The 27,945-nt window shown below is 58.6% G+C and overlaps 2 protein-coding genes across 3 annotated transcripts in view; both read right to left on the bottom strand.

Moving 5' to 3' along the window:
• Nucleotides 1-20,468, bottom strand: part of ASIC4 (acid sensing ion channel subunit family member 4) — a 29,314-nt gene extending 8,846 nt beyond the window's left edge. The window contains exon 1 of the mRNA XM_040228250.1: nt 12,162-20,468. Coding sequence (XP_040084184.1) covers nt 12,162-12,743 — 582 coding nt within the window. The 5' untranslated portion in view covers nt 12,744-20,468. The remainder of the gene's footprint in view (nt 1-12,161) is intronic.
• A 108-nt stretch (nt 20,469-20,576) lies between these two features.
• Nucleotides 20,577-27,890, bottom strand: GMPPA (GDP-mannose pyrophosphorylase A). 2 transcript variants are annotated; one of them, XM_040228247.1, is made up of 13 exons: nt 27,818-27,890; nt 26,869-26,929; nt 26,666-26,763; nt 25,368-25,471; nt 24,923-25,109; nt 24,501-24,560; nt 23,293-23,423; nt 22,140-22,274; nt 21,936-22,033; nt 21,723-21,769; nt 21,419-21,511; nt 21,140-21,308; nt 20,577-20,858 (listed from the first exon to the last, which is right to left on the bottom strand). In XM_040228247.1, the coding sequence occupies exons 2-13, from the start codon at nt 26,906-26,908 to the stop codon at nt 20,758-20,760; spliced, it is 1,263 nt and encodes a 420-aa protein (XP_040084181.1). In that variant the 5' UTR covers nt 26,909-26,929; nt 27,818-27,890; the 3' UTR covers nt 20,577-20,757. The 2 variants fall into 2 exon arrangements, with proteins under 2 accessions (XP_040084181.1, XP_040084180.1); XM_040228246.1 differs by having other exon boundaries at nt 27,583-27,875.
• Nucleotides 27,891-27,945: the final 55 nt, after the last annotated feature.

Here is a 27,945-nt window from a genome sequence, read left to right on the forward strand (position 1 = left end):
GGTTGGCATGCCCTCCTCCAGGGGATCTTCCTGAGCCAGGGATCGAACCTGTGTCTCTTGAGTCTGAACCTGGGTGGGGCCAGGGCCGCCTCCCTACCTGATCCCTCCACCCCACACACACAGACACAGACTACATGACTCTGAGACTACTCTTGTGCAGGACAGAGCCAACCAGGAAGGCTTCGGCTCCAATGGCTTCAGATGGGGGTGGCTACTGGTACCTCTGCCCTTGAGGCGACTGTGCAGAGAGAAGTTGACAAAGGAGGATGGGTGGAAGGACTCTGGGTCTGATGGACAATGCTCTGCAGGGAGTAGACAGGCCAGACTGGCAGGGCCAGGCCACCTGCACCGCCTGGGTCAGGCCCCACTGCTGGGCAGAGCAGAGCGTTGCCCTGGAGACAGTCCCTGGGCCAGGCAGGCAGCAGCGGGTGGAGCTGCCGGCTCCTAAGTGGCAGAACCCTGGTGGCAGCACAGTCCACAGCCTCTTCCATGGAGACGGCACGGCCGTTCAGCCACAAGGTCCCACTGGCTGTCCACTGTACTCTCCCCAAGGACTGGCCCCAGAGGAGGGTGTGTGCACAGGAGTTGAGGCTCCAGAGTCCGGCCATGGAAAGAGGCATGTCCTGGGCCAGGAGGTGCCCTGATGGACTGAGGGGCTATTTCCAGATCTGCCACCACTGGCCTCAGCCTCTCAGCCTGTTCCCATCCCAGCAACACCTCCATCTCCCGCCTGGTTCTCCCTCTTCTTGGCCCTCCCTTGCTCTGACAGCTTCTCAACAGCACTGTGTCTGCACTGCAGGCAGACCCCAGGACCCCTCCCCCAGCTTACTTCCTGCCAGCCCTCTACCTGTCCCTCTTGGACCACCCCCCTTTCAGCGTTGGCCTGGGTCTGTCTGCCTCTCTAGCCTCCCCATCCTCTGATCTCAGTTTGTCTCTCAAGCCTCTCTGGATCCACTTGAGTCTTTCTCTGTCCTCAGCATCTAATCAGTTATTCATCTGGCCTGTGTCTCTGCTCCATGCGCTCTGCCCACCTGTCCATCCCCCTGGCCTGGCCTTTTTCCCATTGGCCTGGCTACACCCTCCGCCCCCCGCCGCCTCTGTTCTTTTGCCCACTGCATCTCGACCTGTTTGCTTTTCTCCCTGTCTATCCCCTAGACTAGGTATCCAGTGTCTGACTCTTGTCTTCCTCTTCTTGATTTTTCCCTGGGCCTGAAACCACCTCCCTGACCAAGAGTCCCTGCCCAGGCACACCTCCATCCTTCTTCCTGCCTGCTTCTCCGGGTCTGCCCCAGATGACGACCAACAACCAGAGCCTGGGAGAGACCTGTCCAGAGTGTGCTCCTCTGAGCAATGGCTTCTCTCTCAGCCCCTTGAGTTCCATCTGTCCACAGCTCTGGTTGCCTTGAAAAGCTCTCCCTGGCTGGCTGGCTGGTATCCGCCCTCACCCCTTCCCACCCCCTCATCCTCCCTGCAGTCATGGAGCCCACGGGGTTAACAGGCAATTAGCAAGGCCAGGGCTCAGAGTGGTGGGGGAGAGGGCTCCGGGCCTCCAGGAGATAAGCAGCAGCCAGGAGCAGCTGAGGCTGGGCTAATCCCAGCACTAATCTGCGGCCTGGGCTTTATCTCCAGTGCCTTCTGGGCACCCTGCCTCTGCCAAGGCCTTGGCACCTCCCCCCACCCCTCTTTTTCACGGCAGCTTTATCCCTCCAAATTCCATCACCCCTCCCCTGATCTGGTCCAGCCCCATGCTTCTCACTTCAGCCCCTGGAACGAACTCCCCTTAATCCTACAGTGCCCAGGGATCCAGGGTAGCCAGTGGAAGGGGTTATATTTTCATCTGCCATGGACCGTGACTAGCATCCCAGGTCAGATGGCTCTTCGACCCGAGCTTCACTCAGGGGTAGCCCAAGCATCCAGGTTCAAAGCCTCCTCCTTCTCTATCCTTGCCAGGGAAGATAGTGCCAACTCAAAATGCCTGGGGTGTCTGCACTGGTCAGAACTGGGAGGTCACTCAGTCCAAAGCCTCATTGTACAAATGCCAAATCTGAAGCCTAGAAATGGCAAGGGACATACCCAGGGGCATATAGAAAAAAGAGGGCACATTCAGAACTAGTACCCAGCCCCCAGCCCCCACTGGGCTGCAGCATTGTCCACTAACCTCCATTATGCACCCTGGAGGTCAGTAGACCCTGGTCCCAGCCTTTGCTCCACCAGTGACAGCTGTGTAACTTGGTTAGTAAAGTGATTCACTGACTTCTTTGGTCCTCAGTTTCCTCATCAGTCGAGTGGGGACAGAAATTTCTGCTCACCTTATCTCATAGGTTGGTTATAAGTCTCAAAAGAGATGAAGTAGGTGACAGGCATTTGCAAGGTAAAATCACATACATGAGGCCTCAATGTTAGTTATAAGGGTGTTGGGGAGACCAATAAGATCCAAACTGGGGCAGAGATCGGCCAGCGGATGTGGTGCTGGGAAAGGATCCACATAAGATTCTTAAGGTGGAAAAATGGGTGCACATTTTGAAGTCTAACAGAACAGGGTTCAAATCCTGGCTCTGCCACCAGCCTTGGACAACCTGGGGTGGTGATTTAACCTCTCTGAGCTTCAGATTACTCTTCTGTAAAAAGGGTAATGGTAATTCCTCCTCCTGAGGTTCACAGTGAGGATCAGAGGTAAGTCCAGAGAGATGCATGCAAGGTGCTCAAGAAAGCTGGGGAGCCCAACTGGGGCAGCCATTTGACCTTGGATCCCTCCGGGGCCCATTCTCACTGGGCACAATACCCCTTGGTAAATGCTCTCTCAGCAGTTGTGGGCAAGGTTGAAATGCTGTCAAAGCAAAATCCCCAGGCTCTGAGATCTGGCTGTCCTATCAGAGGAGGGTGCAGGCCAGCAGCCCTGAACTGTCTGTGAGATTCGGGTTCAGTCATTTAACCTCTCTGACCCTCCATTTTTCTTCTGTAAAATGGGAATAATAATAGGCATCGTCGGAGTAATGAAAAAGAGAAAATGTATTGAATACATAAACAATAGCGACAGTTAACATTTATTCAGTGCTTACTCTGTGGCAAGCACAGTCCTAAGCCTTTTATATAAATTAACTCCTTGCATGTATGCATGCATGCTAAGGCATTTCAGTCGTGTTTGACTCTGTGCGACCCCATGGACTATAGCAGTCCATGGGGTTGCACACAGTCAGACACAACTGAGCGACTGAACTGATGGACTATAGGACTGCTGGGCTCCTCTGTCCATGGGATTCTCCAGGCAAGAATACTGGAGTCGGTTGCCATGCCCTCCTCCAGGGGATCTTTCCAACCCAGGGACCTTAATTCTCACAAAAACCCTCTACTGGAGATGTCTTAACAACTCCATTTTACAGACAAGACAATGGAAGACCAGACAGGGTAAGGAGCAAGCCAGAGTCATGTGAGGTAGCAGAGGAGGGGACTGGGTCAGGGGCACGGGACTCTGTGCTCACGGCCACTGTGTACTGTTACGCAACTGGCACAGCCCCAGAGACTAAGAGGAGCTCATGAAGTGGTGGGCATTCACATCGGGCTTACTTGTCCTACACTGTTCCTTGAGCCGGTACAGTATGCCTGGCCCTGTGCTTGCTGTTGGGGATAATTCAGAGAACAAAATCGCTGGCTTCTGCCCTGAAGGAGTTGGCTATTTGGCCCCAGAGGCATTTATTCATTCCAAAAGTGTTTGTTGAGCACCAATGCTGGGAGCCAGGTATACAACAGTGGAGAACAAAGCACACAAAACCAACAATCCCCGGGACAAGCAAATGTTAGTAGCTGGGATGTGGGCTGTGATACGGGGACGGATCCAAGTCCTATGACTGTGGAACAGGAATTTAACTTGGGTTGGAGAGTCAAGCTTCCCAGAGCAAGAGCACTCACCCACCCAGGAAGGGCATCGGATCACAGAACAGTCAGACCCAGGGAGCATACCCCCCCACCCCGCCCCCTTAAGGGATTCCTAAGGGGCACTAGTAGTAAAGAACCCACCTGCCAATGGAGATCTCTGGGTAGGGAAGGTTCCCTGGAGGAGGACATGGCAACCCACTCCAGTATTCTGGCTTGAAGAATCCCAAGGACAGAGGAGCCTGGCAGGCTACGGTCCATAGGGTCGCAAAGTGTCAGGGACACGACTGAAGCGACTTAGCACGCACAACCCCCACCCCATAAACCTGCCCCCCTCCCCTACCGCAGGGACCATGATGCTGCACACCCCAGCCCCCAGCCGCCCAGGTACTTTTCAAGGCTACTTCTTCTCCAAGGTAGAGGTGATTATGAGTCTAGCAGGAAATGGGCACGATGTTTGTTCAAATGTAAATGCATGAGCAGTGGTGGAGAAGTACGAGACAGTCAAGGCCTTGCGACTCCAGGCTGAGGCCGAGCTGGAGCCGGCAGCAGGAGCACGTGAGGCTGTGAGAGAACACGGCGATTTCAGGCAGGAGAGAGGGCGGCCCCCGGGACCCAGGTAAACAGCTGGACCTGTTCCCAATAGCGACCGCATAGGCCTTAAACCCTAGAAAGTAAGTCTTGCACAGGTAAAAGTCGCTCAGTCCCATCAACTGTGGCCCGCCAGGCTCCTCTGTCCCTGGAATTCTCCAGGCAAGAATACTGGAGTGGGTAGCCTTTAGCTTCTCCAGGGGATCGAACCCAGGTCTCCCTCACTGCAGGAGGATTTTTTTTTTTTTTTTTTAAGAGTCTGAGCTACCAGGGAAGCCCCAGTCTTGCAGGCAGGAATATTTTTAATTTGTAACTAAGTCCTTCCCTGATGTTCCAGCAAAGTTAGTAGTTAAGAGTTTGCTTGCCCAGTGAATCGCACCCGTAGCCCGGCGGGAGTTCCGGAGCCGGGAACGAGAAGGTGGCAGCGGCGGTGAGACGGTGGGTGTGCCATCGCTCCCACCCCGCGGGTGCACCGGAGCATCCAGGCCGGGCCCACGCGCACCCAGAGTGCCGCACCCACCGCCTGGCGCTCCTCCCGCCTCCCTCGTCCCTCCCGCGGGGTAGGCATCCATCACGGAGCCCGGGCTCCCTCCCTCCCGTCTCCTCCGGGCTCCTCCGCTCTCCTCCCTGGGTTTGCCTCATTTGCATTCCCCCGGCTCCCGGCTCCTCGGCAAAGTGACCTCCGCACACAGCCGCGCCAAAGGCTTCCACCGCGGAGGGAGACCCCGCCTTCCGCCGCCCTCCTCGGCCAGGGACGGGCGGGGGCCCCAGCCGAGGGCTGCAGAGGGGAAGGCGGGGTGCCCAGGGCCGCGGAGGGACTCCGATGGGATTTGAACCCGCGGCCTCAGATCCTCAGCGGGGCGAGTGGGACGTGGAGGTAGCACAGGCCGGCGAAGCTGTGCCCCCGAAATGGAACCCCTGCTAGGAGCCCGGGCTTCCCGACACCTCCGTTCGCGCTGCACCCCCACTGGAGAGGAGCCAGCCCTCTACGGGGCCATCGCCCGAGGGTCCCCTGCCCTTCCGGGGGCCTCCCCAGCCCCCCAGCCCTGCTCCCCTGGCCGCCGAGCCGCCTCCCCTCCCCCCGTTTGGTATTTACACCTTTCACACATTTGTAAGCTATTATCCTGTCCACGCTTAGTCACCGCTGAGCCAAGCGCCACGGATTTAGCTCCTTTAATCTTTCCTCCTAAATCAATCCTCCATTTCCCCTTAATCATCCCGTGGCTCCTCTCTGAACTCTCTCACTGCTGCCTCGGCGGCTGCAGCCTCTGCCTGTCTTTCTGGAACTGTTCTCCCTCTGACTCAAAATGGGTGTCCCAAGGGCATAGTGAACATTTGGGGGGTGGGTTGGATTTTCAGTGCTGCCAGCCCCCGCCTGGGGGCTGGGGGCCTGGGGGCTGGGAGCCGGGGAAGAACTGCAGGGACCCCTCCCTTTTCTGGGAAACTGCACTCTGAAGCCTCTGAGCTCCTGCCCTGGGGGGGTCTCTGTCCTCCCACCCCCATTCATGTGGGATGGCTCCAAGACCCTAAGCTTCCTGCGGGATTTACCCCCCCCCCCCAAAAAAAAATACCTCATGCCTCCTGTCCACGGTTCTGACTGTCCCCACCCTCTCTGCCCACTGCTCCAAGGAGGTGGCATTACTGGGAGAGCCTGGAAGGGCAGGGAAACACTGATAACTCAGCCTGAAGCTGCCCTCTCACCCCCCTCCTCCAGGGAGGCTATCCATCTCTTGAGACCACCCTGAGTCTTCACTCCCCCTCCTCCTCCCGTGGGACTCACTGACTCGGGGTTCCCAAACTGAGTAGCCCGGAAGCTGGTCCTTGAGGTCTCCCTGCCTCCCTGCAGTCCTACCCGCAAAATCCCTGATTTCTTCTGCCCCTAGCCTGGGCTTGGCGGCGGAGCCGGCCCTGCCACCAGCCAGGAGAGAGAACATAGGGGCAGGGGTGGGGGTTCCGGAAGGAACACAGGTAGGGGAGACACAGGGAAGACAAGAATGCGGGGACCATTTCTTCAAATGCTAATCAGCATCTTCCGGCAGTGCCACAAGAAGCTGAGCTGATAATGAGCCCAGCTCGGGGCTGATTCCTGATTAATAAAGAGGCCACCGGGCTGCTGAGTGGGGCCGGGTGGGGCACGGCCCTCCCTTTTGCCTTTGCAAACCAGCCCTGGGTAACAGTAACAGTGCCTGCCCGCGGTGTCTGGGCCATGCCCCTCAAATCCCCCCCAGCAACCCCACTAGCCAATGGGAGGTACCCAGACTGAGAGCGCCCCCTTCAGGTGGGCCAGAAGGGCAGCAGCCAGTGATGGGGCCCGCCGTGTGGAGGGCAGGCTCACTGAGTTCTGCAGTTCAAGTTGTAGGTAGCCCTTGGGATTATTTTTTTAATCAAGAAATTTTTAATTAAAGTAATCAAGACTCTCGGCTTCTCTGGACAAACTGGAAGACACCCTCCCCCTCCCAACACTGGGCATCCTGGCCCGAGGGCAATAATCAGGTGAGGCTGAGAAGCTGCTGCTCCCTTCAAGGGTAAGTGACTGACTTTCCTGTCTCATCCCCCACCCTTCCCTACTGGGTGAAAGGCAGGACCAACCCTGAACTAGATGTTAAGTTAAATGTTCTCCTGGTTCTTGCCTCAGGAGAAGGTGGGGCTGGAGGGCACAGAGGGCTGGACTGGCAGTGAGGGTCAGAGGCAGCTCATATGGAGATGAGTGGCCTGGACCAAGCTCAGCTGGAACCCTCTCCCCTCCTGAGTCAAGGGGGCGAGGAGGGGCGGCCTTCAGGCAAGGTCATGGAGCTGGGATGTCTGCAGAGGAGCCCCTGCCACAATCGAGGAGCGGGTGCGGAGACTGTCAGTACTGGCCTGACCATACCAGGGAAGGGGGTACTGGCTAGACCCTACGGAGGAAGGGGCGGGTTCAGGTGGAAGCTTGGATTGAAGGCAGGAGACGGCAGAGGAGCCTCCAACTGGGGGCTGGGGCAGCCAAAGAGTGATGAGGGCGACTTGCTGCTCCCTCTGCCTCAGAGCCATCCTGATGGCAGCTGGGGTGGGGCTGGGAGAGGAGGGAAGAGGGCAGGGAGGGGGACTGCCCAGCTGGAAGAGGCCTTGTCTAATTGTGCCTGATTAGTAGAGAGGAAGAGAACAGGGCGAGTGATTAATAGTCAGGGCAGTCACCAGCGCATGGGGGAGGAGGGTTGGGAGGGGGAGGGAAGTCTGAGAGGGGATAGAGACAGGGAAGCGCACACAGGTCCCTGGTCACCTGCCCTACAGGGGGGCTGCCCAGACCCCAAAGGACAAACTGAGATGAGCTGGCCTCCCTCTACCTCCTCATGGATTCTCCACCTTCTCCGTGCCTCAGTTTTCCAGACAACAGAATGGAAAACACCAAGGTCACATCCTACACCTGGGAAGTAAGGTGTACTTGCTCACATGGTGAGCAGACACCTCGATGTCCCCAGGCACAGGCCCCATCCTTGGCTCAACCTGGGACCTTAGTAGATGGCCAGACTTCTGATCACAGCCCACCGCCACCACTTCATATCCTTTGATGCCATTTGGAAAGCCTATCCTCCCCAACCTGGCAGCTTGAACCCCATCCCCACGACCACCTGGAGCCCCACGGTCTGATACCGCAGTCACTGGCCATGCTCTGCTGTTTGAATGGAATGTTGGTCCTCCGTCATGCTAATCACACCACAGATGCTCCCTGGCCAGTGTGGCTAGTGATGACCACCGTGGACAGCACAGATTCAGGACGTATCCATCATCACAGAGTGTTCTGTGGGTCAGCATGGATCGCGAGTGTGTGCACTCCTTTGCATGCACGTACATGCCTGAATCTTGGGGAGGGGTGGGGAGCATGGGGATGCTCTGACAGAGTGGGGGTGCGGGCTCGAGGGTCAGGAGAGGAGCAAGGCTAGGTGATGGAGAGCAGCAAAGATGCCAGCACACTAGTTGGAAAATTGGTGCTGGGAACAGTCAGGTTAAGGAGGACCAGGAGCTGGCGTTTCTAACAGCTGACACTCTGAGTGCACACTACGTGTGTGTGTGTGTATGCCAGGCAGTGGGCTCAGCCCTTTACAGACATCTTTTTTGATTATCACAACCACCCAATTTTTTTTTTTAGGTTCTACTACTGTATTTAACAAATACAGAAGCGGATGTTCACAGCAGCTTTCTGACTTCTCCAAGGCCACACAGCCAAGGTTCGAATCCAGGTGGTCTGGCTCCAGAACCCACACACTTGATTGCTTCACCGTACAATCCCCAGATGAGAGGAGATGCTGAGTTTTAGAGCTGCGTTTTACAGCTGAAGAAACGAAGCCTAGGGAGAAAGAGTGATTTCTGCCTTCTAGTAAGTGGGCAGGCTCAGAGCAAGCCGCAGCCAGGGAAAGTATGGATGGGGCTTGGCACGCTGGGGTTGGGGAGCTGATGGTGGTAGGAATCGAGGAGGAAGAGAGAGTATATAGGTGGTGATGGAAGGAAGAGGTGGACGTGAGAGTGGGTTGGTATGAGACTGGGTGAGGCGGGGGGCGGGGGGTCGGAAAGAGAAGAGACGGGGTGAGCTAGGTGGAAGGGCATATGGGTGGAGAAGTGGGAGCATCCCCCACCACACAGGAGCCCTCTCCTCTCTCTCACCCCTCTCCCCTCCTCCCCAGACCTCGCCCAGCCTGCCTCGTCCCTTTTAAGCCTTCCAAGCCCTCTTCAGCAGAGTGCCTCTCCGAACCTTGGCTCTCACTATCCATGTACCTCGTTTGGCAATTAATCCTGGCGCCTCCTGACACTGCTTGCATGGCTGGTTAACTCTTGCATGGTTGGTTAAGCTATGAAGTCTCCCTGTCCCCACCCCACCACGAGACTGGAGGCTGTTTGAGGACAGGGACTGGGGACCAGGGCTCCCCCTTTCTTTGTTCTTTGCCCCCATAGCACCTGGCAGGGAGCTTGGCACATAGTAGGCGCTCAGGACTCCATGTTGATTGAGTGACTGATTGGGAGTCGGTGAGGGGACATTAGGGAGCAGGGGGTGAGAGCGATGGCAGTGGTAACAGAAGCAAGAGCTGCGGCTGAGGGGCTGGGGGAGGGCGCATTACCCAGAGTAAAAATAGGCTGGAAAATGTGACATTTATTAACTTGGATTCGGAGGAAAGGTCACAGCGGAGTGGGGAGTGGGAAGGAGAAAATGGGGAAAGCAGCAGAAAACACCCAGCAGCCCCTTACCCACACCCCATCTATTGCTGTCACTGACTGTCTCAGCACCCATGGGCTGGAGGTTCTCACCACTGATCCCTGTACCCGTCTCCCCTCCATGGGTCCCAAATCCCCATCGTGGGCTCCATATTCTCACCAGAGTCTACTGTGATCTCACGTCCCCATCAGAGAGCCTGATGTCTTTGTCTCTCCATACCCCTTCTCCAGTCTTGCCCACACAGCACACCCCCAGTTTCCCCATTGCCATGGATCCTCCTGTCCCAACCATAATGCCAGACCATGGTTAACTGGCAATAAGGACTCAGCCTAGAATGCCAGGTCCAGGGAAGAGTTCCACTTGGCACACGGGGGTTGGGGTTTGGGAGAAGGGTACGGGACCTAGGCTGGGTGAGGGGACAGGTGGGTCCAAGGGACATTCCTCTCCCCCAGTGCTGGCTCTGCTCCTCTGCCCCTCACTGTCCTGCTGCATCCAGAGCAGAGAACCACAATCTTCAGTCCTTTTCTCTCCATCGCAAAGGGCCTGTGGGAGATCCACCCTCACCCGTGCCTGGCCATCCCCACATTCAAAGGGACTCACCAGCTTTGATCCCAGGACTCCTTGCTCCCATATCCTCCAGGCATGTCCTCCTTCCCTGGAGGCCCCGCAGGAACCTCTGGCTCCCTCACCTTGCTCCCTCAATCCCTATCTCTCCCTCCCCACTGAGGTTTCATCACTCTTCCCCTTTTCCTTCCACCCCCGCACTGGGGCCTGGGACACAAACTCCCACTCAGGGACACAAAGCCCCCATTGATTTCTGCCCCAACAACACCTGCTGACACTGGGCTCTGTCCCCCCACCAACCCGGAGGGGTGGGGATGTCACAGGAGGAGCCCCTCGGACCCAAGAGGCCACATTCACACACTCCTTAGGGACAAATGCTTTGAGAGCAGTGATTTTTCCCGGAAGAAGGGGTGTGTGGTTGGACCACAGGCCTAGCACCCACCCCCCATTCCTCTCTCAGCACAATCCTCCTTCTCGTCCCTTCCTCCATTTCTACCCAACTGCCCCCACCCCACAGCAGGAGGACCCCGAGGCTGCAGGCTTGGTGGGGGCAGGAACATGGCTGGAGCATATTTCCTGTTGCTACTGAGGCAGTGAGTGAAGGAGACCCTGGGTGGGGGGCCCTGAGTCATGACAAGGAAGAGTCCCCCATTTGGGGCTGGCTTTAAAGCCTGGGCTGGATGGGCACCATGTTGATGCCATGTATTTGCATATGTGCTGGGCACGGTCACAAGAATGAAAACACACACCCGGCACTCCACACATACATAATGCCGGGAGTAAACTGGACCAGGGACAGCATCTCAAGCCCCAGGAATACCAGACAGCCTGTGACTGTGGGTGAATGGAGCACCAACAGACAGCGTACAAGACACACACCCCCCACACACACACCTCACACACCTGGATTATGGGAGGTGTGCATGGGAGGGCAGCTCCACGCCTCCACGTGAGAGTGTGTGTGTGTCTGCATGCATTCACACATATGTGAGACAGGAAGCAGGGGCTGAGGTAGCTGGGGTCACGAAAGGGGTCGGCATCCAGGGGGTGACCCTGTCCTGGAAAGCTGGGTAAGGGCTGGGCTGTGGGCACGTGGATGAGTAGCTCTCCGGATGCGTGCGTGGGTGTGCAGGTGTGCACGGGAGCGTAGCGACAGGGATGCTGAGTGTGTGTGAGTGTGCAGGAACTATGTCCCCATGCAGTAGATGTGTGTGTGTGTGTTGCACGCACGTGTGTGCTGGGGGCAGCAGTGAGGGTGAGCTACGCTCGTGAGAGTGAATGAGTGATTCTCAGTGTAAGAGCTAGAGCTAGGCAAGGGAGCAGCAAGAACCAGGAAACGGAGGGAGGGCCTGGGCCGAGGGAGAAGCTGGAGGGGAGCATGAAAGAGGGATGTGTGAGGGAGTTCGTGAAAGGGGGTGTGTATGAGAGACAGAGACAGCGGGAGACACTGGCACCCAGTGTCCGAGAAGATCGGCTCCCCCAGACGCAGCCCCGAGTCCCTCCCTTGCTGGAGCCCCCAGACACGCTCTCCCCATCGCCCTTGTTTGGTGGGGGGGCGGGAAATCCAGCGGCCACAGAAGAAAAGGGGAGTAAGAGAAAAGCAGGGGTCAGTTGGTCTGTCTATGGCCTAGTGCATCCCTTCCCAGCAAGCTGACTGGCTTCTGGGGCCTCTCGGGCCCATCCCAGGACCCCCGGCCCCCCAGATCCGGGCGCTGCGGCAGCAGGAGAGCTGGTGGAGGAGCAGCAGCAGCCGCCGGGTAAGCCACCAGGAGCGTCCACTGCTCCCCGCCGGGGAGCCCCGAGGGAAACACCAGGCTGGGGGGTGACATGAGGCCAGCCTCTGGCGGTGGAAGGAGGGGAAGCCCTGTCGAGGAGGATGCCCTGCGCGCCACCCCCATCCCCACCGCCAGCCTCTGGCCACCCCAGGCTGGCTGGGCCGCCTGGGAGGACTCACCACGGAGAAGTTGCTGGCAGAGCAGTGGTGCCCGCTGAAGTTGCAGCTCTTGAGCATGTCGGCGAGCTGGTGGCCAGTGCGGTTGAGGATGTCTACCATGTCGGGCTCCGGGTAGCGCAGGCCGGCGGCACGGTGCCCGTCCCGGTCTTTGGGGGGCAGCCCGGTCAGGTTGGCCAGGTGGAAGATGTCGGCGTCGCTGAGGGCCGAATGCCGGAAGCGGTTGATGTTGCAGAGGGTGACGGCGGGGAAGCCGGCCACCGGGGCTGGGGCAGCGGGGTCCATCACCACCAGGTGAGGCCGGGTCAGGTAGCCCCGGGCCAGGCCGGCTGCCTGGTACAGGAAGGCAGCCAGAGAGGTGAGGAGGGCCAGTGCCCAGAGGGTTCTCCGCAGTCCATGGGGGCCTGGGCCACAGGCCCGGCCCAGCCCATGCAGAGTGCTGGTGCTGGCGAAGGTGGCCAGGTCCCGGGGGGCTGCTGCCCCCTGAGCGGCCCCCAGGAGGCTCTGCTCATCCCCTGCCTCCTTCTCCTTGGGTTTCGCATCCTCCTCTGCAAATTTGATTTTGCACACAATCTCGATCGGCATCTGTCCCCAGCTGCTGGGACCAGCCGGAGCCTTCCTGCCCCTGTCCCTCCCTGGCCAGCAGCCCGTGGTGCCCTCCGGAGTGGTGGCGGTGGCAGCAGCGGCTCTTCTAAACTCAGGGCAAACGGGGAAGAGGATGGGGACAGGGTGGGGGCCCGAGGTGGGGGAGTCACTCCCACTCCCAGCAGCTCCGCAGCCCTGATGATGCCTCTGCCTCTGCTGCCTCTGCTGCCGCTTGTCTCTCTCCTCGATCGTCTCCTTGTGGCTTCCCTTATCAGCACCAGCACAGCTGTCAGCCCCTGCGTGTGTCCCTGCGAGCGAGCGAGCGAGTGAGCGAGGGAGCGAGCGCTGCTCCGCCACGCCGCCGTGCAGCCCCAGCCGCTCCGCTCAGCATGTGCTCCGGAGCCCACCCCGTGCTTAATAATTCAGGACATGTCAACAGCGTTTCACCGGCGGCACGGGCAGCAGGAGCCAGGCCAGGGGAGGGGGGCAGCCCCCAGCCCAGGACAGGGATCTCCGGCCCCTGCCTGGGACCTCGTCAGGAGGCCCCCAAACTCTTGCTACACCCTCGTCATGCGTGGGGTCCCCACCTGGCCCCATTCCCAGGCCACCAGGGAACAGGCTAGCACCCAGAGTCCTTAGCTTATTCTGCCACTTTTCTGGACCACACCCTGAGAAGGGTCAGCCAACTCCATCCCCCACCTCCTGGCCTCCCTGACTCCTAACACCAGCACCCAACCACCACCTGACCTCGCTACCCCACTCACAGCACCTTCCAGAGAACTCCTTGGGAAAGCCACTTGTTTGAATGAGGGAGGGGAGGAGAGGGCAGAGAATGGCAGGCAAGACAGACAAGGGGTCAGTGATGGCTCCATCAAGATACTTGACTTCCCTAGAGCTTTGCTCTGGACTTAACATCCACCATGCCCCTGCCCGCTCTCCGATTCTGGCCGCCCTCTCCCCCACTTCATCTCCATCCCCAAAGTCAGTCTCTCCTGTGTCTGGGATAGAGGGCACCCTGGCCGGCATAAGCATCTGTGGCCACTTTGCCTCCCCAAATATGTCCCAAATCCCTTGCCACAGCCAGGCCTGTGGTGGGGGCAGGGAACGTGTTGGGTGGCCAGGCCAGGGAGCAGAGGACGCATGCTGTGGGGGAGAGGGTATGGCATGGAGGTCAGGAAGAGCCCAAATAAGGGGTTTGAAGGGAGCCCAGATGTGCTGGGTTTGAATCGGAGGGAATGCAATCCTAAAGAAGCAGGCTCAGGGGGTGCCAGGCAGAGGGGCAGGGGAGGGCTGGGGTAGCCTTGCCTTGCTGAGGAGAGTCAGGATGGGGCCAATGGTGGCTGGCCCAGAAGGGACGATGCTGGGGTACCCCCAAGGTGGGGTGGTCACAGTGAGCTGCCTGTGCCCTGGTGGGGAGGCTTGTGTGAAAGTGAGAGCCCTCATGGGAGAAGAAGCACTTGTCCCCTAGAGGAAAAGGGGGGCTGATTAATCGGGGCGCTAATGAGCAGCAGGGAGAGGAAGCTCAGAGGGGCGGGGAAGGCGGCTCCATCGATCCGAGCCGTGGAACCAGCAGCTGAAAAAAAAAGTGAGAAGGGAATCGATCTGAGGGAAACGGCTGCTGCCGGGGATTAGAGCCTGAGGTCCACCCGCTGCCCAGCGGCCACCCCTCCCCTGCAGCAGGCCTGCCCTGCCCCGGAAAGGGGCCCGGGGTGGCTCCCCGGGGTGGGGCAGGGAACAGCTCTGCACACCCTTGGCTGCAAGCCCAGGTCAGGCCGTGTCCATTGCAGGTCACCCAAGCATGGAGCCCCCCCCACACACACACACAGCCCCCCCCTCACCCGACCCCAGCCCTGTGTGGTACCCTGTGGGGGTTGGCCCCAGCCTCTCATCAAAGTAGCTTCCTCAGGGACCCCTTGGCTGGGCCAGCTCCTTTACTCTGAGGAGCCCAGACTCCTGGGGCCAGGGGCTTTGTCCGGCCAAGTCCCAGAGGGGACAGGGGTTGGTACTGAAAGCAGCTGCTGAGTTAGCACTCAGAGTCACCAAGTGACCACCGACAGCCCCATCGCTGTCCCTGCCATGCTCACCCCTCCCTGTAGACCACCAGACCCTTCCAGCCTTCCTCCCCCACCTCCTTGTCCTCCCCAGCCTCTCTCTTCCCCCTTTCTCCTGGTATTGATTTTTCTTTACTGGTTTTTTTTTTTTCTTTTTAAAAAGGTGATTTAATTGCTTTTTTAAGGTTACTTCAGTCTGGGGCTCTGCCAAGAAAACGGGGAGCTACCCCCAAGCTCTCCCCCAGCACTGGTTGCTGTCCAGGACTCCGTGCCTGTTACTAAATCATCCTGTGAACACAGGTTGTGCTCCCCAACATAACTGGCTTCCATTGTGAGCCCAAAGCACACCTTTTTCCTCCTGAGGGTGTGTCAGGAAGCCTTCAGCCTCTAGCAGGAGTGAAGTCGGGTGGTAACTTGGTGTGGGGATAAGGGGGGCAGGGGGCAGACGGTGGTGAGGGGAGCTCCAGGCCACTGCAAAGTGGAGCAGCAGTGAGCCGCAAGTGCACCGCCCCCCCACTGCCCCACAGCCAGCTGTCTCCAATTGTTCCCAAGTCCCCACCATCCAGTCTCCCAGATCCCTGGGAATATGGCTGTGCTCAGTGGGAGCCCCTCCATGTCCTTCCAGCCCATCCCTTGGCCTTCCCCCCATCCCTCCAGCCTCCCCTGTCACCCCCGCCCCCATCCCCTGTACACCCCCTTCCCCTCTGGCCCCCCGTCCCTTCTCCCCTCCCTCTCCCCGCTTCCCTGCTTGCCTCCCTCTCTGCCCGGCTGCAGTTGGGTGATAATCTCCCTCATTTAGCCTCCCGGCTGCTTCCCCGGCTCATTGCCCAGCTGGTCCCTGGGGCCCGGCCCAGCTTCTTCCCCACCCCCACCCCCAGCCCTGTGCCCAAGCTCCCCCTTCCCTTTCCCCTCTGCTTCTCCCATCCACTCCCAGGGGACCGGCTGCCCCCTGCAGTGAGCATCAGGGCCAAGTGTGGCTAGCTGGGATCCGGCCGGGTGTGAGCAAGGGGGGAGGGGCTGCCCAGGACTCTGGGGGTGGGAATGTGGGTGCTGGTTGGGGGGGAGGAGTTGGGGGAATGGGGAGGGCAGGGTCAGGACGTGAAGCCTTAGCCAGTCGTCCTCCGCCCGCCCTCCCATTGGCCCCACTGCCCAGACTTGTTCCCCAGTCCAGTTCTCCACCCACCCCCACCCAGCTGAAGCAGGCTTCCCGACAGAGAGCTCTGGATGGACTGAGGCAGTGATTAGATTGGCATCTGTACGGCATGACCAGGCAGGGCGTGGGAATGGGAGGCTGATAGGTGAGGGAGGGCCAGAGGGTTCTGACTCAGAGCCCCTGGTAGGGGGCATGGAGGTTTTATTTGGGCCAAGTGCTCCAGAAGGTAGACCTGGAGGCCTCTCAGGATCCAGCTTGGGGGTTCCTAGCTATCTTGCCCCCCGCCCCCAGGCCTTGGGTTACCTCTTCTCCCAGCCGGGACCCCCAAGCTAAGCTGCATTTGCCCCTTACCCCCCTCTTCGTGGGTCTCACGCTCCCAGCCTGGGTGACATGACCCCCAAACTCCACAGAATGGTCCTAGAGCGAGGCCCCAGCTACCCTCAGCTCCCAGAGTACACCCCCCTGCCACCCTAGCTGATACCTGTCCCAGGCCTGGCTCTGCTGGGGACCCAGGGCACCGGCCAGTGTGGGACAGACGTGGGTGGGAAGGGACACGGATCAGGGGGTGGAGGCCGAGACTGGGCCAGTCCTGGCTGGTGAGCGAGCAGCGGTGACAAACGGGCTGTGCGGGGGCCGAGGGGCGGGGGACGGACGGCAGCTGATTTATCTGGGTTATTTATGCTGCGGACGAGGCAGGAGAAGCGGTTAATGAGAGTCCCAGCGAAGGGGGTGGGGAGGCCCGGACGTGATCTGAGGCAACTGAAGAGAGTTAGCGTCCCGCCACCGGGCCCTGCCCCCACTGGCCACCGCATTAGGCATCCCCTCCTCTGTCCGAGGGGCGGGTCAGGCCGGCCTTGACCCCTCTCCCGTGGCTGGCACCGACAGCCCCGCATCCGGTTTGGGGGCCCGCCCAGGCCGAGGCAGTGGGTGACGGGAGGTTGAAGGGGACCACGTCTGAGATCGAGGGGACGGCTGGAGGAACAAGGGGTGGGGGAGAGAGAAGGGAGAGCAGGGAGGGAAGAAAGATGCAAAATCTTGGCTGGTCAGAAGCTGACCGAGTCTGTGGAGTCTGTCGGGGGAGGGTTGGGGTGGGAAGAGGCCAATGTGGGCCCGGGTAGGCAGCTGGCAACCTCGGAGCTGAGGCTGGAGAGAGGGCCAAGGGCACTGGCGTTCTATCTGGTGGCAGCCAGGAGTCATCGTAGGGGCCTGAGAAGCAGAGGCAGGCCGGGGGTCGGGGGGTGGGGTGGTGGTCAGAGAGAAGAGAGGACGCGGAAAAAGGAGGAAGAAGATCCAGGGAAGGAGGGGGGGAGAGGGCTTTGCAGCAGTGAAAGCTGCTGGGAGCAGATAAGGCGGTACGGCAGCGGGAGGGATTAAAGCTCCGAGGGGCCGGGGCCGGGGCGGGGGCGGGGTGGGGGTAGGCGAGGGGGAGAGGGCTGAGGGCCAGACCCCGGGGCCCAGAAGATGAGTCCGGGAAACGAGGGCTGAGAGGGGGCAGGATTTAACCAGAGGCCAGACGTGGTCGTCGCCTGGTTGAGGAGTGGGGAGAGGACGGAGTCTCCCTGCTCATCTGTGCTGAGGTGGGGGGCTTTTCAGCCACTGATGGAGCCCCCATAAGCTGCTCTCGGGGTGGCAGAGCTGAGCGGAGAGGGTCATTCCTTGGGAGTGGGAGGCTACTGGAGACTGCTGGGGAGGCGGGTGGCAGGGGCCGGCCCTGGGAGCCTCAGAGCTCTGATTAGAACTTGGACAGGACAGGCAGCGCCTCCTTGAGGCAGCCAGTGGAAACCGTTGTCACAGGGACCTTGACCACAATCAAGGGTGCACCGCCGGCCCACTGGGGCATGGAGACCCCCACTTACGTCCAGGGTGGCAAGGACCAGTGTCTCGGAGGGGGGATTTCTCTGTGGGTAAGGGCGTGGGCATGGAGAGGGACAGTGGCTTCCCCCAGCTCAAGCCTCAGACCCGATGACCTGTACTACCCGCCACCCACCTGTTCTGCAAACCTTCTTGAAGGGTGTCTGGGGAGGGAGAAATCCCTGATCCCTACGGACGAGGGCCGAGGGCGGTTCAGAGGTGGTCCGGGCGGCGGAGGGGAGCCTGGAGGGAAGGAAGGGGAGGAGGAGGCGGAAGGGGCGAGGGCGGCGGGCGGGGCAGAGTAATTGCACGTTTGTCAGTTCTCCCGTCTCCGCGCACGATGGAGCCTGTGTGGCGGTGGGTGTAGCTTCGCCTCCAGGAGTCTGTGTCTGTTGGCAGAGGTGTCAGTGTGTCTGTCTCAGGGGGTCTGGGCTCTCCCTGGGCCCCCCTCCCCGCCCCCACGTCGTGTTTTGGGGAGCGCGGCTCTGGGCACACCCAGCTGTGCTCCGTGCTGATGCGGCAGATGTGGCGGGGCCCCAGCTGTGCCGGCTTCCCGGAGAGGGGGAGGGGCTGCAATCTGCTCCCCCGATTATGGCTGCTAAGTGCCAGGGGGAGGGGATGGAGACGGGGGGTGGGAAGGAGGCCCGGTCCCCGCCGCACCCCACCCTGGCCGGCCTCCCCCCAGTCTGTGTTCTTGGCTCGGCCTCTTCCCCCTGGCTGGCTCCTGAAGCCCGTCCAAATTTCTCTCCACGCTCAGTCCCCTCAGTTCCCGTCCCCAGCTCTCCTCTGTCACCCCATCCAGCTTGGTGCCAGGGACCCGCCTCCCCCCCCACCCCCCGGCCCCCAGCTAGCTCCCCCTCGCTGATTTTACAGAATAATCTTTTTATGGAAACTGAATTTTTTAAAAAAAAGCGCTAATGGCAGGAGCGCACCCCTCCCCCGCATCCCTCCCCCACCCATCCCATACTTCCCACCCCAGATCCCTCTGTTCTCCCCAGGGGCCAGCACCCTCCTAACCCCTACAGGGCCAATGAGGTCCAGGAGGTAGTGAAGGGGGACCCAGGCTCTCCCCTCAGGAGGCTGGACACTCCCACGTTCTGGGTCACGGGATGTTCTTTTTGGGGTGGAGGGGGACTAGGCCCCTGCCAGACAGACTAGGCTTGATGAGAGTGAAGAGCAATGGAACTTCTCTCCTTAGAAGGCCCCTCTCCACCTAAGCACACAAACAACAGTGACCTGCTCTGCCTGGGGTCGGGGGCACACCACAGAGACCTCAGCTTCACTAGGCCCCTCCAAACACTGACCCTGCCCCTGCCCCCACCCCCACTGGGCCCAGGAGGGGGTTCCTGGGGGCCAGGGCCTGACACAGACTTATTGGATTTCATGGTGTTTTGCTGAGAAAATAATTAAATTATCATATTTATGATGAAGCTGCCATGGCCTCTGCCAACCACTCGGAACAGAAGGGTCAGGACTGGGGGAAGGAGAGGAAGGGACCGGGCCCCTGGCCCCATGGCCCCCCGCCCCCAGCCCTTCCCTCAGGGGCTGACCCCAGCCTAGAGGAGCCATCTGCAGCCCCCTGCGGACCCCACGCAGAGGCGACAGAAGGTCCGGGCTGGAGGCAAGAGACTGGAAGGACCAGGATTGGGAACGAGGCCAGACTGTACTGTAGATCAGGAGTGCTGAAACCCCCGGGGTTGTTTCACAGGTGCTCTGACTTGGCCTGCAGGGGGCCTCCAGGGGCTGGGAGGTCACACCTAGCCCAATCCCCAGGTCAGCCTCAGCCCAGCCCCTGAGAAAGCACATCTTTCTAAGTGCCCAGCTCCGAAGCTCTGAAATCCTGGGCTCTAATAAAGGCCCTGGCACCCTGCTGTCTGCCACCCCTGCCGGCTGCCAGGACCCCCTCCTCCCTTCCACCCACACCCTGCCCCACCCCCAGTCTCTTCGGGTAATTAGATTCCTCTCAATTAGCAGATTACGATCATTACCAGCTCATCTGGCAACTAAGCTCTGCACCCACAGCTGGGGAAGGGGGGGCACCAGGAGGGGCACACGGGGGTCACGGGTGAACACCAGAGAGAGCTGGGTTTCTCTGGGGCTTCAGGAATGTGGAAGGAAGACTGAGGACCCTCCACTCACCCACCGAAGAGGGCAGAGCCAGGGTGTGGGAGGTGGCCAGGGCTCCTCCCCTCCCAGAATGGAGTAGCTCCCACTGTGCTTCTGGAGAGAAAGGCAGCAGCTCAGGCCCATCCTGCCTGCCAGGGACTAGAAGACAAGAGATCTCGCCTCGGGCCGGGGAGAATCCCCCCATCCCGCCAAAAGCCAAGCTGGGAGCAGATAAAGCTGGCAAAGTGGAAAGTGGGCCGGGACTGGGCAGGAACCAGAGAGACCGGACACCAGGTGATCCAACCTTGGGCCCTGGGTTCCCAGGCCCAATTCCCATGCCTGCCGCATGCACCCCACTGGCCAACCAAAATCCCTCCCCCTTTCCCCTGGAACCCTTACACTCCAGAGCCTGAGCCAGGCCCAGTGAAGGGGAACAGGGAGGCAGCATCGGGGTGAAGGCAGGGCCTGCGGGCTAGGAGCCTGGAGGGCCTTCCTCCAGAGCGGCAGAGAGGCTGAGGCTGTAGGAGGGGGAAATTTACCAGGGCTCCAGATTCATTATTCATGAGCCCGCAGCAACGACTCCAATTTAAATGCTAATGTGGGGGGGCCTGACTCAACTGCCCCCCTTCCACCATCACCCCCAGCCCAGGCACAAGCGGAGTCAGTGCTGGCTCCAGGGTTCACCCGGGTTTATTAGGGAATGGAGAGGGAGGCCAGGAGTCCTCCGACCACCCACGTTGCTCCCCGTAAGTGCATCTGTGGAGAGCCTGCCTGGACAGAGGCTGGCCACGCAGGCAGGCAGGAGCCTCACGGGAGCAGATGGGAGTTCAGGGGGGCCTTCTGGCAGGCCCCCTCAGAGGATGATCTGGTTGGTGAAGCTGCGGCTCAGCTCCTTGTGTGGCAGAACAATCGAGTTCAGGATGAGCACCTCGGCAGGGATCCGGACCCGGCAGCCTGCAATGTGGACCAGGGCACCAGGGGGAAGCCGTGGGGAGGGGAGGCGAGGGGCAATGAGCTGGGGGCCACTGCCCTCTGGGGGTAGGGGGGACCCCTCCCTGCCCATCTGTGCCCCCTGTGACTCACACAGGACCTGACACACAGCAGACACTGGGTAAATGTTTGCTCAAGGAATACACACACACAGACACACATACACACAGGCACACAAATGCTCCCAGAGGGCATGGCCATCACCTGCGGAAGTTTCTCGAAGCCAAGCACCCCGGAAAGCATACCTAGGATAGTGATGGCAGGCAGCAGCTTCCCGTCCTTGAACAGGCTCTCACTGTCCATGTGGGCTCGGGGGTCATTGGGATTGGGGTCATTGGGGGTACCCTCCACGCGGGCCCAGCGCCCCACGGTGCTCCCCCAGCCCACGATGCTGTGCAGAACACACGTGTGCTCCTGACAAACAGCAAGCAGGGAGTGAGGGGCCAGATGCAGAGCCCATGGGGCGCACCCCTCCGCTTGGCCTCTGGGGATGCCACGTGGGTGGCATGGGCCTGGGTGCCTACCTGCAGTGTGGCTCCGTGGAGGACGATGCTGTCTCGGAGCCGCACGCCCTCGCCTATGGTCACACCCTCCCCAATGGAGACGTTGGGGCCCAGCTGTGGAGAATAGCACAACCATAGGCCTTGGAGGGCCCCAAATCCAGTCCCCTCACAGAACAGATAAAGGGGAAGGGACCTGCTTGAGGCCACCCTACAAGCTGTGCACGAAGGAGACACCCCACCCTGAGCTCGGGAGAATCTGTACCGCCCCACCCATCCTGATGGCCACCTCCCTTCCTCCCTTCCTCTGGGCTGGGCCACTGCTTACCACCGCCGACGGGGCCACCTTAGCCGTCGGGTGGATGTAAACATTTCCTAGAAGCAGAAGAAAGGACTGGGGGCAAATGCCCCTAAACCACACCTGGTTCAGGGAGTGTGGGGCTGAGACTTCACCTCTGGATCTGTGACCGGGAGTCACAGCTCAGAGGGGAGGGGAGCTGGGCTGAGGGGCAAAGGTTAGGGATTGGGGCAGGATGGGTACCTCGAATCCGTGGACCCCCTGGTGTGTGCTTGGCCAGGCGTTCTGGGTGAGTGAGCTGGTACTGGCTCAGATAGAGGCGGGAGGCATAGAGGGCTGAGCTGGGGGCCAGAAAGTGGAACAGGGGCTCAGGGGCCAGCAGGGCCTGCACCCATTGCCCCAAAGTCTCAGATGACCCAACCACTCCATCAGAGGCTGCTCCCGTACCCTGCAGACTTGATCTGGCTCCAGATCCCATCAGTGAGGTGCACGTAGATCTGGCCCTGCCCGGCCAGGGCAGAGAACACGTCCTGCTCCAGGCGGATGGTACCTGCCCCGGGCCATAGGCCTGAAGAGTCCTCCCTGGCACAGAGAAAGAGATGCTGACATCTGTTCCCCAGCTGAGCCCGACTGGGGGCCAACACAATCTCCTGGGGACAGGAATCAGAGTGAATCCCACCACCTCTCCAGGTCTGGTCAGATCTGCTCCAGAGGGATGCTCACATCTCAGGAAGCTCTCCCATCGCCCTCGCACACATCACCGGCCTCTCCCCACCCCCACCCCCCGAGTTGCTGCGTCCCCAGGCAAGACCTGCTGCCCATCCTGCCCTACATCTAGAGGGAGTTCGACCAGACCTAGGTTCTCCCCCCTTTTCCCATTCTCCCCACCATCCGCCCTCCCTCTCAACTGGATGGAATGAAACACAGACGGACTCACCCCAGAGGAAGGCAGCTGGTGAGGGCAGAGACAGTCACAGAAAGAGAGGGAGAGAGAGAGAGATGGTGGAGATGCCAGCTCAGCAGAAACAGAGAGGCCAGGAGAGATGGAAAGAAAAGCAGAGAGATGGGTGGGAGTGAGAAGATGGTGATGCGTGAATGATGGGAGATGGGCAGGGGAGGAGGGAGTGAAGACAGGGATCCACAGAAGGAGCAGGTCCCAGCCTAGGACAACGACCCTGGGCTGTGGTTGATGGTGAGCAGGGCTCTGAGGCACTGTGCTCCAGGGGGAGCCTGGGCCTGAGAGTACGGGTGTACACGTGTGCACATGTGCGTGCGCACACACAAGCCTGTGTGCACCCGTGTGTGTGTTGCCGTCTGTTCAGAAAGGCATCTCTGGGACACTCAGGGCTTGAGAGAAGTGGACCAGAAGGGGAGTGGGCAGGCAGTGACAGAAGAGGAACTGAGATGGATAAGGAAGAGGGACAGAATGAGGTTAGGAAGGGAGGGATGGGGAGGTTCGGCTGGAGATGACAAGTGGAGACAAGAAAGACAAGGAAGGTGAGCGGGTGGATGTGGAGCCTGCAGAGACTCAGGGGGAGGTGGCGCAGGGGGTCAGTGACCAGGGGCACTTGGGGTCACAGGGTCATGGGGCCTGCCTCACAGTTGCCCATCCTGCTGATTTCGCTGGAAGACATCCCGGAGGGGTTTCAGGGCTTCCGGGGAAAAGAGGTAGATGCCGCAGTTGATGATGTCACTGACGAACGTGCTGGGCTTCTCCACATAGTGCAGGACCTGAGGACAGAGTAGGCTGGGGTTAGCGGAGGAGAGGTCACTGCCACCACCTCTAAGACCCCGAGCTCCAGGTCCTCCCTGCTGCCAGAGTGGTCTTCCTGCAACGCAGACTGCCCCCGGCTGCTGGCCTTCACCTTCAAGGTAAGTCTGAACTACATACCTTTCTCCTCCCCACTTCCCAGTGTTTCCAGAGTACAACTCCATGCTATCGCATACCTCCTCCAGGAATCCCCCTTCCCATCTCTTTATCTGAAAAACTAGGCTTTCAAAACCCAGTGTGAGTCCACTCTGCCCCAGAGCTGGCTTCTCAGATCCGGGCACCCCTGACCTCTGGCCACACCTCACAGAGCACTTGTATCATTTGTGATGGCTGGATTTCCCACTAGTCTGAGATTCTTAGAAACAGGGACTGTCCTTCAGCTCTACTTCTCTTACACCTAGCTGGTACCTAGCTCAAAACTTCAAAATAAAATTTATGCATGCACGTGTGTGTGTGTACATGTATTTTTCTTTTATACATGTATTTTTAATACTAAAGCTGGAACAAATAAAAGGGGTACGTGAAAGGCTCAGGGAGCTTCACAAACAAGGACAGAGACTCTCTTCCTTGCTGATTGTGCTCTGGCTTCCGTAATTCTGGAGACGCTATGTGGCTTCCTGCCTCCGGGCCTTTGCACGTGCCGGTCCCTCCACATGCAATGCCTTCCCGTCTCCTTCATCTAAACAGATCTTCTCCAGGTAGCCCTCCCCTCTCCCAGCCAGGCAAGGCTGGGTTGGGCCTCTTTTTGTGCTCTCATAGCACCCCAATCATTTATCTACTGTGACGCCTTCACCCTCGCAATCCCTCTAGAAGGGGTACAAGATGAATGACCGAGGACATGCCCTACTTGTTTGACAAGAGTGGGGCCACCCCAAAGTGGTGCAGCATTTCCAGAGGTGGAGTGGTTGGAGAATGATGACACACACAGGCCCTTCACTCCCTCCTCCCACACCCATCTCCTATCTCATGCCTCATTCACTCATCACCATGTTCTCATTCCCAGAGCAAGCACCAGGCAGCCCCCTCTCTGCTCTCACCTCATGCGTCTGTGGATTCTCCACAATGCAGCCATAGTTGAGGGACTGTGTCCTGTTAGCCTGAAAGACAGACACACAGAGACAGTGACCTGCTAGCTCCAGGGCAGCAGGATCTCTTTCCTCTGTCATTCTTTCCCTCTCCTATAGCACCTGGCACGCACCTCCACGGCAGACAGGGCTTCAGCAAGGGTGAGAACCGACAGCTGCCGCCACCCCCTCACCCGCTCCCTGCGGCTGAGCAGCCAAAGGGCCTGGGATCTCCACCGCCACCTCCACTGCTCCTGGGGTTTCTGGCACAACTCTCTCCTGATGCCCGTTCCCAGTCCAAGCCCCTGGGCTGCCTCCCCAACACCCTGCATTCCAGAAACATTTCTGGATCACACCCCCTCGGCACCTTCCAACACCCCCCCGGGCCCCCTCACCGTGGTGCCAAGGAGCAAGAAAGGGTGTGGCTGGTGTCTGTGGACATCCAACATGGCGCTCAAGGGGAAGTCGGAGCAGACGTCAGCGTTGAGCACGAAGAAGGCTTCAGGGCCTCCAGCCAGGATCTGGTCCCGGAAATGGTAGAGACCACCCCCTGTACCCAGGGGGACAAATTCCTGCAGGTACCTGTCCCCAGGGACCCCAGGGCCAGCTCAGTGAGATCAGAAGAGACAGATACGAGGAGCCTGGGTACCTGACTCCTCCTGCTCCGAGGTACACCTGCCCGTGGTCCACAGAGAAAATAAACTCAGGGATTCACAGATGCCCCAGTAAGAATCCTCCTAGTGTGTGAGGGTGAAGTCCAGTGGATGGACCCCACTCCCGAGAACCAGAAGTTTAGGGCACTGCCCCCCCAACCCCCACACCACCCATGGGCACAAACACCTGATGGGAAGGTTAAACTCCTGCTGGGCAGCTTCCAGGAACCGGGTAAGGGGCTCATCAGGCTGGTAGAAGCCAATGAGCAGAATCTCCTGCATCCCAGGGACCTGGGCACAAAGGAAGAGGTTGGAAGAAAAAAATATCTGATAGGAAAGAATGAAAACGGGGAGTAATCCCTGGTGCTGGCCTCGAAGTCTGGAGACCACAGTTTCCTTCTCAGCTGTGAGGCCCCTGAGCACTCACTTTACCACTCTGGCCTGTTTCCTCCTCTGGACGATGAGGAAGTTTGCAGAAAGTCTCAGTCCCTGATGTTTTCATCTTTTATTATTCTATTATCCCCTGCCCTCTCACATCTGAATTGGGGCTCACCCTAGGGAAGATTTTGCCTACCAAGCTGTATTAAAGAATAACCCATTCATTCCCCTGGCCCAATATTTATCATCTGTCAATCTGAGCTTGAGATATAATTTATCAAGCGCCTATACTATACTAGCAGAGAAGGCGATGGCACCCCACTCCAGTACTTTTGCCTGGCAAATCCCATGGACAGAGGAGCCTGGTAGGGTTCCAGTCTATGGGGTCGCTAGGAGTCCGACACAACTAAGCAACTTCATTTTCACTTTTCACTTTCATGTGCTGGAGAAGGAAATGGCAACCCACTCCAGTGTTCTTGCCTGGAGAATCCCAGGGATGGCAGAGCCTGGTGGGCTGCCGTCTGTGGGGTCACACAGAGTCGGACGTGACTGAAGCAACTTAGCAGCAGCAGCAGCAGCATACTAGGCAGTTTACAAACACAATTGCAAGCTTTGCCACCTCACAATGCAGGTTTAATCATCTCCATTTTTACAAATAAGGAAACTAAGGCTCAGAAAGACTGGGAAATTTGCTCATGTCCTTATAGCAGGTAGGAACTAGATTCAAATAAAACCCTGCCTGCTTCAATACCAAAAGCAATAAAGAAATCAGCTCCTCAGTGAGCAAAGGTATGAGTTCTGTGCTTCGCTATCATTCAGGTTCCCCCAGCTACAGCATTAAATTGTCTCTAAGATTTTTGCCTGATCTCACATTCCATGCTTTAAAAATAGGAGTGGAATCTGAGCACGAGGCCAGATGAGAGACTAGGTTAGGGCAGGAGGGCAGCCGTACAGAACAACTCCAGGGGGCAACATCCACATTTTCATTTGTAAATGGTGGTCCCTGAAGTTATGCCTTGTGGGAAAGTCATGGTTGGAAAAGGGGGAAATATGGCATGAAGGAGATGAGTAGGAAGTGAAGTGGGAGAGGGGAGCCTATGGGGTTACCTGGGCACAAGCCTCAATATGGTGCTGGATCATAGGCACCCCCGCCACAGGAAACAGGGGTTTGGGCACCTCAAATGACAAAGGCCTGAAGCGAGTCCCTGGGAGAGGAGAAAGAAGCACATTTCAGCTTCCTGCTTCCCTCTGTGCCCACCCAGTCAACCACTTCAGACCAGCCTCCTCCCCTCATTCCCCTGGCTCCTCACCCTTTTGAGGGCCTCCAATCAGGATCACAGCTTTGAGCATGATGGCGATTGCTACCTAAACCTCAAATCCCAACAGAGAAGTCAGGCTCAGATCTCACAACTCAACCCAGGAACCTGATTCATACCCTAATTAGGCCCCAAACCCCAAATAGTAACACTTAGCCCTCTCTAAGGATGTAAATCCAAAGTTCAATATGCATCTGCCCAGAACACAACACCTCATATATTTCACACAACTCAAATCCCAGCCCAGACTCCAGCTGGCCTTCAAATCCCACAGTGAATCCACCCAAATTCTGAAATTCACACCCCACAATCTGTCCCCTAATAGTCACAGATTCAACAAACTCAGAAACTTAGCAAGAGACACCCTTCTCAGATCTCAAACCTCAAGAAACCTAAACTCCAAACCCATCAATTCCCAATTGTTGCATTCTGACTCTAGATCTTAAGTCCTGTACCCCAACAGTGAACCCTGAATATTGAACCTCAGACCCTGAGTCCCAAATATCTAACTACAATCCTAAGAATGGCTCCCAAGTACTGAACAAACACTGATGCGTATATAATGCATCCCAAATTCAATTTAAAATAAACCTGAGCGACTGAACTGAACTGATATATAGGCTGAAACTGAATCCTAAAACTAACCTCTAGGTGATGAACCCTGAATCAAAAGACAGATTCCTTTAGCGTCCCAAACACCGAACCTACCAAGCCCTGAGCACCGATACTGAAGACAAGTACTGAATCTCTGGATTCGCAGAACTGATTGTTGACCCTCTGAACCCCACAACTGACTAATAAATCCTAGCCTCACGCAGCCAGAGATTTTGGGACCAACACAAGAGCGTTAGGGCGGAGAGCCAGTAGAGACCTCCGAACCGCTCTCGGTCTACCATCCTCTGCCCTCTAACCCCTTCGGGACCCCTCCCTCAGCTCCCTTTACCACTAGGTCCCTTTCGCCAGATCTGTCGCCCGCTACTGCTTGCTCCTTCCGCGCACGTGTCTTCTCGCAACTCGCGAGAACTCCTTCGCAGAGTCTGCCGGGAATTGTAGTTCTTAACTAGCCTCTTG

The sequence above is a fragment of the Oryx dammah genome, unplaced genomic scaffold (assembly GCF_014754425.2).
Source record: "Oryx dammah isolate SB20612 unplaced genomic scaffold, SCBI_Odam_1.1 HiC_scaffold_27, whole genome shotgun sequence".
In the NCBI taxonomy this organism is placed as follows: domain Eukaryota; kingdom Metazoa; phylum Chordata; class Mammalia; order Artiodactyla; family Bovidae; genus Oryx; species Oryx dammah.

What these genes read in the sequence shown, in the direction of transcription:
- GMPPA (XM_040228247.1), bottom strand. Translation starts at nt 26,908, where the DNA reads ATGCTCAAAGCTGTGATCCTGATTGGAGGCCCTCAAAAGG. An exon ending in AGGTGGCCCCGTCGGCGGTG is followed by an intron (nt 21,512 to 21,722) that starts GTAAGCAGTGGC and finishes TATTCTCCACAG; the next exon opens with CTGGGCCCCAACGTCTCCAT. An exon ending in GCCTGCCATCACTATCCTAG is followed by an intron (nt 20,859 to 21,139) that starts GTATGCTTTCCG and finishes TCCACATTGCAG; the next exon opens with GCTGCCGGGTCCGGATCCCT.